The sequence below is a fragment of the Neophocaena asiaeorientalis genome, unplaced genomic scaffold, assembly GCF_003031525.2.
Source record: "Neophocaena asiaeorientalis asiaeorientalis breed wild unplaced genomic scaffold, Neophocaena_asiaeorientalis_V1.1 scaffold1132, whole genome shotgun sequence".
Classification (NCBI taxonomy): Eukaryota; Metazoa; Chordata; class Mammalia; order Artiodactyla; family Phocoenidae; genus Neophocaena; species Neophocaena asiaeorientalis.
In genome coordinates this window covers 305,550-316,910 of record NW_020174472.1, presented here as the reverse complement: position 1 = coordinate 316,910, position 11,361 = coordinate 305,550, and the positions used below count along the sequence as shown (strand labels likewise).

The following is an 11,361-nucleotide window of genomic DNA, read 5'->3' as shown; positions in this document are numbered from 1 at the left end:
TGCACCTGTGCTTTTCGAGAAGATAAATTCCTAGATGTAGAATTGCAGCAGTGATTAATTACATTTTAAATACTGACAGGTTACACCATATTGCCTTCTAAAATGGCTTTCCACCTATTTACCCTCCCAATGTAATATAAAAATATGGTTTCTCACATCTGCAATCTTCATTTAAGATTTGCTGTTATACTGTGTATCTCATCTTATCAGACTTTGTCAGACTGTGTATCTTACCTTATCCTTGCTGCTTTCCAACAGCCCTTTTTTAAGGGCTATATGCTTCGTAATATATGGTTAAAATATATCTCAGTCTGGGGGCTTCCCTGGTGGCGCAGTGGTTGACAGTCCGCCTGCTGATGCAGGGGGCACAGGTTCGTGCCCCGTTCTGGGAAGATCCCACATGCCACGGAGCGGCTAGGCCCGTGAGCCATGGCCACTAAGCCTGCACGTCCGGAGCCTGTGCTCCGCAATGGGAGAGACCACAACAGTGAGAGGCCCGCATACCGCAAAAAAAAAAAAATATATATATATATATAAAATCTCAGTCTGTCATGTGCCTTTTAACTTTGAATACAGTGTCTTAAACCATGGAAAAGTTTAAATTTTTTACATGGTCCTATCACTCTGTCTCTCTTCATGACTTCTGGACTCTGTGTCCTGCTTACCAAAGCCTTCCTGAACTCAAAGGGATAGAAATATTCTACATTCTCTTCTAGAATCTTAATATTGTTTCATATTACATCTTTAATCATATTGAATGAACTTCTCTGTAAGGGGTTAAATGTGGATCTGACCTTATTTCCAGTTGGATAACTGTCAAGCACCATTTAAGTAATCCATCTCTCCCACCGACACATCAAAAATAATTACTTTTGCAATAAACTAAATTCATGGGTATACGATCTTTTTCAAAAATTTCCTTGTGATGCTTTCCTATTTACCATTCTACATGATTTTCAGAACAAAACTGTCAATGTAAAGATATCCTATAGGGATTGTGACTGGAATTGACTGTACAAACATGTTAACAATATTGAAACTTCCATCTGGAAACACAGATCTCCATTTATTCAGAACCTCTATTCTCCTTAACAGAGGTTAATAATTTCCTTCCTATATATAAAACCATGAGTAAATTCATCTATAATTTTTTTTCTTCTGGGTTTGATATTAGGGTTGAATTAGCCTCATGAAAGAAGTATTCCAAATACTGCAAAATAATCCATTTCATTATTTTTTCTACACTCTAGAACAGCTTAATTATGATTCCTTGAAGGTTTAGAATTAATCTGTTAACCCAGGTGTCTTAGAAGAGGGCTACACTATTCAAGTTCTGTTTCTTCCATTTTAAATGTTAGGAATTTTTACTTTCTGCCTTGAATAAATATAGTCTTACATTCTTCCCAGTAAATTCTAGTTCTTTTGTTCCAGTCTTATCCAGAGGTCTAGACATTTCCTAAAACATATTCTATGTATCAGGTCACACTGAATTTCCTCATCAACAAAGGAACACAGCCTTATTTTGTGGTGATCTCAAGCTTTAAACATACTACTCATGCTAACCCTCATCATATACATTGTTTCAGTTCCAAAATTGTTATGATCTCCAAGTACATATACTGCCTTCCAGAGTTCACTGTTTAAAAATAACTTTCAAGCAGACTCTGAAGGATACTGAGCTAACATTATGGAGCACTTAGTCTGGGTCAGGCACTGTGCTGAGTACTTTGTATGCATCAAGTAGTTCAAAATTTCATAGCAAGGGTTTTAAGGGAGTCATAAAATTACATTTACATTTTGAAAATACCACTGTGGCAGTAGTGTGAAAAATGAACTTGAACGGGACAAAAGAGGATGCAAGGAGACAGTTATTAGACAGTTGGAATAGTCCAGATGAAATGACAGTGTTTTGGACTAGGACAACGAGAATGGAAAGATGTGGATGAATTCCAAAAATATTCAGCAGACATATCAACAGGACTTGGTGACAGAGAAGGTGAGGAAGAGCTGGGGGCCCGAGATGACTCTACAGCATGAATTTTCTGATGATGAGCAAGGTGCGCACTTTGTCTGAAGACCTTTCTGCATTCCTTACATTCATAAGATCTCTCTCCAGTGTGGATTCTTCTATGTAGATTAAGGTGTCCAATCTGGCTGAAGGTTTTCCTACATTCCTTACACTGATATGGTTTTTCTCCAGAGTGAATTCTCTGATGAACGGTAAGGGATTGCCGATAGCTAAAGGCTTTACCGCACATGCTACATTCATAAGGTTTCTCCCCCGTATGACATCTTTGATGACAAATGAGCAACGATTTTGTTCTGTATGCCTTCTCACACTTAACACATTCGTAGGGCCTTTGGCCAGTGTGAAGTCTCCGATGCTGAGAGCGGGATGAGCTATCACTAAAGGCCTTCCCACATTCAGTACATTTATAGGGTTTCTCTCCTGTGTGAACTCTCTGATGTTGAATAAGGCGGGTAGTCTGGCTGAAGGCTTTTCCACATTCAGTACATTCATAAGGTTTCTCTCCGGTATGAATTTTATGGTGCTGTGCAAGGTGTGCTCTCTGTTTGAAAGCTTTGCCACATTCCTTACATTCATAAGGTTTCTCTCCAGTATGAATTCTCTGATGAGTAGCCAGCTGTGAACTGATGCTAAAAGCTTTCCCACATTCTTTACATTTATAGGGTTTTTCGCCAGTATGAATCCTCAGGTGACTAGCAAGGTGTATGCTCTGCCTAAAGGCTTTCCCACATTCCCTGCATTCGTAAGGCTTCTCTCCAGAATGCACTCTTTGGTGCTGAGTGAGTGAGGCATGATGGCTAAAGGCTTTCCCACAGATATCACATTCGTATGGTTTCTCTCCTGTGTGAATTCTCTGATGGACAGTCAGGGATGAGCCATAGCTGAAGGTTTTTCCACACACATTACATGTGTAGGGTTTCTCTCCAGTATGAATTCTCCTATGCTGAATAAGTCCTATGTGATCACTGAAGGCTTTCCCACAGTCGATGCAGTCAAAGGGTTTCTCCCCAGTGTGATAATACCTCCAGTGACGGATAAGGGATGTGTTCTGCCTAAAAGCTTTTCCACATTCAATACATACATAGGGTCTTTTGCCAGTGTGACATCTCTGATGTCGTGCAAAGGATGAGCCATCACTGAAGGCCTTTCCACATTCCTTACATTTATAGGGCTTCTCTCCAGTATGAATTCTCTGATGCTGGGCAAGGTGTGCAGGCTGGCTGAAGGCTTTTCTACACTCCTTACATTTATATGGTTTTTCTCCAGTATGAATTCTTTGATGTTGAATAAGGTGAACATTTTGGCTGAAGGCTTTCCTACATTCCTTACATTCAAACAGTTTCTCTCCAGTATGTATTCTGTGGTGCTGGGCAAGGTGTTGACTCTGGTTGAAGGCTTTCCCACATTCCTTACACTCATACGGTTTCTCTCCAGTATGAATTCTCTGATGAACAGTAAGGGATGAGCTCTGGGTGAAGGTCTTCTCACATTCATTACATTTAAAAAGTTTCTTTCCTACATAGACTTTCTTGTGTTTTATTACCATGGAATTTTTAGAAAAGCTTTTTTTATCTGACTTGTGATTATAAATATTCTCTTCTATATTGTCCAGTGAGACAAATTTCCCAGATTTGTTATATTTGTGGTCTATTTCCACTGTAAGGGTTTCTTTATGAGTGATTGTTTCTTGCCTGATAAATGTCTCTTGGCTTAACCACTGCCTCTCAAAAAGATCTTCACATTTCCAATCTTCTCCAAAAGTGGGACACTCAAGTCCATAGCTAATAATTCTCTCCATTAATACATCATCACACACAAATTGCTTCAGAGGTAATTCTTGTGTCTCATATACAGATTCCCAATCTGAAAGATTCAAAAAAGCAAATGTTTCCTTTATCATGGGCTATAACAAAGGAAACATTTAACACGGAAAAGGTGAATTGAAAATAATGAATCCCACAAAATGTATGATACACAGGCATGTCAACTGAACAAATATGCAAGCAGACCCTAGAGAATGAGACCTCATAGAGGAACATGGAAAAGGTGATTTAGAAAATTAAATGTAGGATAACAAAGTCCTGAAGTAGTAATGCAATGGTAATAATATGTTATGCCTATATTAACATAACAGACTATAAATGAAACTTCCTCTATTCTTTCCCACTTCTGGGAGACTTGCATATATAGCTAGGCTAACTTTGTTTAAAAACCAATATCATCACATAACTACTGCCACTCAAAAATCTCTGTAGATTCCCAGAAATCACAAATACTTTGTGCTTTGTGACTTCCCTTGGGATTTAGGTAAAATCTTAAGAGTCATCTCTTCATAATCAGAAAATAGTGTCCCTATGAACCATTTCCATGTGTCTTAATACAGTAAACTCTCTTCACTTCTCATAGATCCCTGAACTTCAGGCTGCATATTAAGGGATTTTTCCATTCACCTTCTCACTTTCACCAGGAAAAGTGGAAAGTAGGAAAAGTGTCACATCTTAATAGGGTTTTGCCATGTGTCTTTTTTGTAGAAACAAGTCTTACAGTGATATGTGGGTTGATATCACTATTATTAATCACGTTCTTATTTCCTGCCACATAAGTACCTGTCTTGCCTTGTGAGCTAGAATATAAGCTTTGGGGAAGGACTAGATGAGCCTTACACACTACTACTAAGTCACTTAACATGCATCACAGAAACTCAGGCATATATAAGAAATTCTCGATAAATCTATAAAGAAGAAATTTGTATTGAAGAGGTGACACTAAGAGAAAAATTTAGGGGAGAGGTGATATCAAGAAAGGGCAAAGGAGAAAGTGCTTTCCTTTCCCATCTTGTCCATAGCAAATTATGGACTAATCCAATGCTCCCTAAATAGTTTTCTATTACATGTCAAGCATTAGGAACACTAATTAGACAGTTGCTCTTGAGAAGTACAGAAAGTGATTAGGAAGACAAGGCCAACAAAGGAAGTAATCTGAGAAGAAGAAAATATGGAATATCAAATGCGAACCCATGTGGTAAAAAAGTAAAATTGGTATAAAAGTTCAGAGATGGGAGGGATCAAATCTACCAGAGAAGTTAAGAAAGACTCTGAGGTGTTAACAAGCGTCCTACCCCAGGTCATCTGTGGTATCAGAAACACCCAAGCTTCAAGAATTCTAGAACTGAGGCCATAAGAGTTCAGTGAACCAATCACCTACAGTTTTTCTTACATAGATGGGCTGAGGGGAGAAATACTAGAAAGAGAAAAACAGAAACCTGATGGCATCATCTACTCCTCCCTCAAATTCTTTCTTTCTTTTTTTTTTTTTTTTCAAATTCTTTCTTGTCTGTGAAGGCTGCCTTCATCTCCAGCCTCCCATGAAGAGTCATGGTTGTCCCTTATCTTTTGGGCTTTTCTCAACACAGATGCTGAAATATCTTAGTCACTGAATTATACTTACATCTATACTGTGACTCAACGTCCCAGCAGATTTACAGGCTTCTTTATCCCCTTTCCCTCATCCTCTATCTATTCTTCACATGGCCAACTATTACCTCTTATCAGGAAAGTTCCTCTTTCTCTTTTCCTATTTAAGGCAGATGGTAGCTTCCTACATAAGCAAAGTATAAAGTGTGTCTAAGCACAGCTTATTTCCCTCCTAATATTTGGGTATTTGGAGGATCCTAGAAGTCTAGGGTCCAAATCATCTCCAAATGTAAAGATCAAATACTGTTATAGAAGTGAAAGGAGAATTTCATAAAGGCATAATTATCACATGTGATCCCAATATTCCCTTGTGTTTGTGAATTTTTGGTTCATTGGGGGAGGCAGAAAATAAGCATGTACACCAGAAAAAAGTTAATTATAGGCTCTCCTAAGTGTTACAAAGAAAATAAACAGTGGCTTAGTAGAGAGTAATTGGGTTGGAAAAGGGAAAGGTTCACTATACAATGTGGTTAGGGACGGCCTCCAGTGAGATGATTTTTGAGCTCTGGCCTGATAGCCAAGCATGGACAGAGAGCTGACAGAGGAGTCTTCTAGGCAGAGAAAATAGGGAATTCAAAAGCCTGAGTCAGTAAAGAGCTTGGTGAGTTCAGAAAAGGTGACCAGTGGGCTAGAGCAGTGCTTTTCAACTGTATGTCAGGCACTCATTGATAATGACATTTGTAAGACACATGGCACTGCTTATGATCCAGAGGCAACCAGACTTGGAACTCAGACTGCTGCTAGCCCCATGTGGTCTTCCAAGGCTTAGAGACTCAGGATATTGGCATACCTGTAACAAACTTGGAACATACCTGTATACCTTGCATAGTTTAGAAAACTCTGGGCTAAAGTATAGTGAAAAAACTACAAAGTGATAGAAGATAGGGTTGGAGAAGTAGGAAGGAGCTGGTTACATAGGGGCTGATAGGGTTTGGATTTTTCCTATTTGCAGCAGGAAAGCAAAAAAAGATTTAAGCAGCAGGGTATGTTATGATTTTAGGTAGCATCTAATTTTAGAGTTAAGCAAAGATGTAAGGAGAGAAACTTATATAAGTCTGTATGGCACAAGAAAAGAGGATGGGAAGGAGCTGGATAAAGATTTTTGCAAAATGAGTTATTAGAGAGAAGAGAGTCAAGTAGAAGAGAAGATATTTGGGGAGCCCATGCTAAGTAGTCAAGTTTCAGTTTTTTCCCAGGCTTGAGTCAAGGCATGACTCAAGGCTTGAGATGTTTCTAAGAGCATAAGAAAGCAGGAAGTATCACCTTGAAAAATGGCTGAGCCATTACCTAGAAAGAATTCCCTTATCTGGTTCTTCCACACTCACCTGGGAATGGGGTTCTTCTCATCTCACTCTTCATCTCCCAAGGCTCTTTCCCTTGCTCCAATAAGGAGATGACATATGGCTTAGAGATACAAAGTCCTGCATACAAAAATCGATATGAAAATTGGCCATGTTTTGGGCATTTCAGCTGGTTCCTTAATTCTGATGGAATGACATTACAGGAATGAATAGATCAAGGGGTGACAGACTATATAAAGCTTTTGGCATAGTTTAGTGGGACGGCCAACAGTCAATTCTATAAAAGTTAAACCATTTTCTAAGGGGCCGGGGCAGAAATTCAGCCCAGCATTTTCGGAGGATCATCAGACAGCAGTAAGTGAGGTAATACAAAGGACCCCTAGAGGACAGGGTGTTCGACCCCTGGTCAGGGAACTAAGATCCCACATGCTGCAGGGCAACTAAGCCCGCTCGCCACAACTACTGAGCTTGTGCACCTCAACTAGAGAGGCTGCATACCCATGCACTCTGGAACCCATGTGCCACAACTACAGGGCCCACACACCCTGGAGCCTGCATGCCACAACTAGAGAGAGAAAACCCGCAAGCCACAACTAGAGTGAAGCCTGTGCGCCGCAATGAAGAGCCCACACGCCTCAAAGAAGATCCCACGTGCCACAACTAAGACCTGATGCAGCCAAAAATAAATAAAATAAATAAACAAATAATAAATCTTAAAAAAAAAAAGAGGGGGCCCCTAGAGACAGTTTGGAGTTTGAGTCAGGTCAACTGCCTGATTAAAAAAAAAAAAATCAATATTCTTCAGAAGAATATAACAGAATCCAGAGTTTCCACAATGCATTATTTACAGTGCCAGGATGAAAACCAAAATTACTACATAAAAGGAAGAAAAAGTGAATCAGACTCAGAAAAACAATTAATGGAGACCTAACCTGTGATAACACAGGACTGATAACACAGAATCAGTAGACTAGGCTTTTAAAACAGTTAAAATATCTATATTCAAGAATGTAAAGGAAAATATGCTTGTAATTTCTCAGCAGCGAAATAGAAATTATAAAAAAGAACCAGTAAAAAGTCTAGAATTGAAAAATACAGTATCTGAAATACAGAAATTCTCTAGATGGGCTTAACAAGACATTGAAGAAGACATGGAAGGAATCAGTGAACTTGAAGACACAACAATAGAAATTATCTAATAAATCAATAGAAAAAATTAGTTGAAGAAATAATGGCCAAAAATTTCTCAAATTTGGTGAAAGACATATTTAGTTTCAAGAAGTTCAGTGAACCACAAGCAGGTTAAAAGGGGCCTCTAGGCTGAAGCCCACGCACCTAGAGCCCGTGCTCTGCAACAAAAGAAACTGCCACAGTGAGAAGACCGGGCACTGCAACGAAGAGTAGCCCCTGCTCGCCACAGCTAGAGAAATCCCAAGTACATCAACAAAGATCCAATGCAGCCAAAGATAAACAATAAATAAATAAATGTAAAAAAAAAAAGGGGGCCTCTGGAATTTTGCTGGTGGTCCAGTGGTTAAGACTCCGCCCTCCCAATGCAGGGGGTGTGGGTTCAATCCCCGGTTGGGGAACTAGAATCCCTCATGCCATGCAGCACAGCCAAAAAAATAGTAATATAATAAAAAATAAAGATAAAACACCCTCCTAGGGGAAAATGAGGAAAAAAAAGGGGGAGGCCTCTAGACAACAGAGAGCTAATCCAGCCAATGGTGGGCCCCAGGGTTGAGAAGGGTCCATTTTAGTTTCCCTAAGAACATCTGAAGCAATTTTCATAGTTTGTGCCTCGCTAGTTCATTTATTGCAAGCTAATAAAAATATACAGATTTTAAAGCAATATTCTGAATTTTTAACAATCCAGCTATACTCTTTGTGAACTTTGTTATGGTGGTAACAATACCATAGGACAGAGGAAACAAGGCAGCACAGGAGACCAGTGAGAGTCACATCACATCCTGTTCCCAACTGACTAAAGGGCACACTCATGAAATATCTGATACACACCAAATTCACTTATTAAATCTGAAATTTTCATCAGTTCCTGAATACCCTCTTTATTTCCCAGATTCGATTCTGACCTACACACAGTAAAAAAAAAAAAAAAAAAGTTTTAATAATTAAACAAAAACCAAAACCTAAAGAGTCCCTAAGGGTAATTCTGAACTATGAGAGGGGAAAAAATTCTCACCCACTGATACCAGGCTCTGATAGTTCTCCAACATCATACTCCTGTATAAACTCCTCTGAGCAGGGTTCAGCCATTCCCATTCCTCCTGGGAAAAGTCTATTGCTACATCCTTGAATGTCACCGAGTCCTGAAATGACACAAAGACATTCTTGATCAACCAATGCTCATGTCCACACGTGACTTCGAGTTGAAGTGTTAAGCTGTCCCTACTTTATGTGAGAAATAGCCCTTAGAGAAAAAAAAAAAACAACTTAAACATATAATATTAAACGCTAACCTAAAATAGTACTTATTGAACTAAAATGCTAACCTAAAATGCTAAACTGCATTGTATATGATGGTGCTAATCCATTTCTCAGCATGGGGAAATATGGACACGTGGCCATAGGGCAGTAAACAAGGGCTTCAAGTAAGGACGTATACCTGTGGTTGAACCTTCCAAAACAGCAAAAAAAGAATATCTAAGTTGATATTTTGTAAATTGTACTCTATGGGATCCTAGTGTTTCAGGGGAAAGAGGCATTGAACTGACATGGCTGTGGTTTTTTTCTTACATAATAAAAATATATATCTAGAATGCAATTTTTTTGTGCTGTACCATTAAGAATTAATTAGCATGCCAGGCCATACCACAGTGACCTGGATAGCAATATGAGAAATCACCCAGCATAAGACTACAACACGGGCTTTCCTGGTGGCGCAGTGGTTGAGAGTCCGCCTGCCGATGCAGGGGACACGGGTTCGTGCCCCAGTCCGGGAAGATCCCACATGCCGCGGAGCGGTTGGGCCCGTGAGCCATGGCCGCTGAGTCTGCACGTCCGGAGCCTGTGCTCCGCAACGGGAGAGGCCACAACAGTGAGAGGCCCATGTACCACACACACACAAAAAAAGACTATAACACATCCAACTTGTGTGCTGAATTTGAGTATAACAAACCAATATATACTTAGACAATATCAAAATGAAATAATTATAATTTTTAGTTTCATAAAGACTTAATGTCCAGTTACCATCACCATCAGGTTGAGACAAATTTTTTTCTTTTTTTTTTAAACTGAGGTATAGTTGATTTACAATAAGTTTCAGGTGTACAACATAGTGATTCACAATTTTTAAAGGTTATACTCCATTTGTAGTTATTATAAAATAGTGGCTATATTTCCCTGTGTTGTACAGTATATCCTTGTGGCTTATTTATTTTACACATAATAGTTTGTATCTCTTAATTCCATACCCCGATCTTGCCCCTCCCCCCAGTAGCCACTAGTTTGTTCTCTATATCTGTGAGGCTTGTGACAATTTTTTTTAAGTATTATGGGCATTTTCATCTTCACATTTATTTCCACTGAAAATAAAAATCTTTGTAATGCTGTGTTGTCATTTGCAGCAACATGGATGGAACTAGAGGGTATTATGCTAAGTGAAATAAGTCAAAGAAAGACAAATACTGTATGATCTCACTTATATGTGGAATCTAAAAAACAAAACAGAAACAGACTTTGTACAGATATAGAGAGCAAACTGGTAGTTGCTAGAGAAGAGGGGAGTACAGTATGGAAAAGTGGAACAAAAAAGAGTAACCTTACAGTGCAGAAACCTGACAAATACTACCTCAACCAGGTAATCAAGGTATAGTAATAACTCATGTTGATAGTATGAACCCCTGATATATGATGAAAATGGAACTCTGTGATCTTCCTTCTAAAAACACATTACTCCAGTCTAACCAGGAAATAAAAAAAAATCAGGTTTGAGAGATGTTCTGAAAAATACCAGAGAACCTCTCAAAACTGACAAGGTCATCAAAAAGAAGGAAGGTATGAGAAACTGTCACAGACAAGGAGACAAAACTACCTAGAAGATAGAACTACTAAATGTAATGTGGTGTCCTGGATAGGATCCTGGAACAGAAAAACGATATTAAGTAAAAACTAAGGAAATCTGAACAAAGAATGGACTTTACTTAATAATAATGTATCAATATTTGTTCATTAATTTTAACAAATGTCCCATACTAATGTAAGATGTTAGAAACAGGGGAAGCTGAGTGTGATGCATAAGGATCCTCCCTGCTATCAGCAAATTTTCTATTATTAAAAACAGTTTATTTTTAAAAATCTATTTTAAAAAGTAAATCCTATAGGGAGTTCCCTGCTTGCCTAATGGTTAGGATTCCAGGCTTTCACTGCATGGCCTGGGTTCAATTGCTGATCAAGGAACTGAGATCCCGCAAGCCACACAGCGCAGCCAAAAAAAGAGTAAACCCTATCAAAAGGAAGACATCAAAGCTTTAAATTTTCTCTAAGATTTTTAAATATACAAAGTCCAGCACTTAACTCAAAATAATGAGGCACA

At 38.8% G+C, this 11,361-nt stretch overlaps 1 protein-coding gene across 2 annotated transcripts in view; it reads right to left on the bottom strand.

Annotated features, from left to right (window-relative positions):
* Positions 1–552: 552 nt before the first annotated feature.
* ZNF582 (zinc finger protein 582) overlaps positions 553–11,361 on the bottom strand; it is a 48,331-nt gene continuing 37,522 nt past the window's right edge. The window contains exons 2-4 of one of the 2 annotated variants that reach the window (XM_024757202.1): positions 9,007–9,133; positions 6,828–6,923; positions 553–3,892 (exon numbers count right to left, since the gene is read on the bottom strand). In XM_024757202.1, the coding sequence (XP_024612970.1) occupies positions 1,872–3,892; positions 6,828–6,923; positions 9,007–9,133 (2,244 nt within the window). In that variant the 3' untranslated portion in view covers positions 553–1,871. The remainder of the gene's footprint in view (positions 3,893–6,827; positions 6,924–9,006; positions 9,134–11,361) is intronic. The other variant, XM_024757204.1, reaches the window with a different exon arrangement.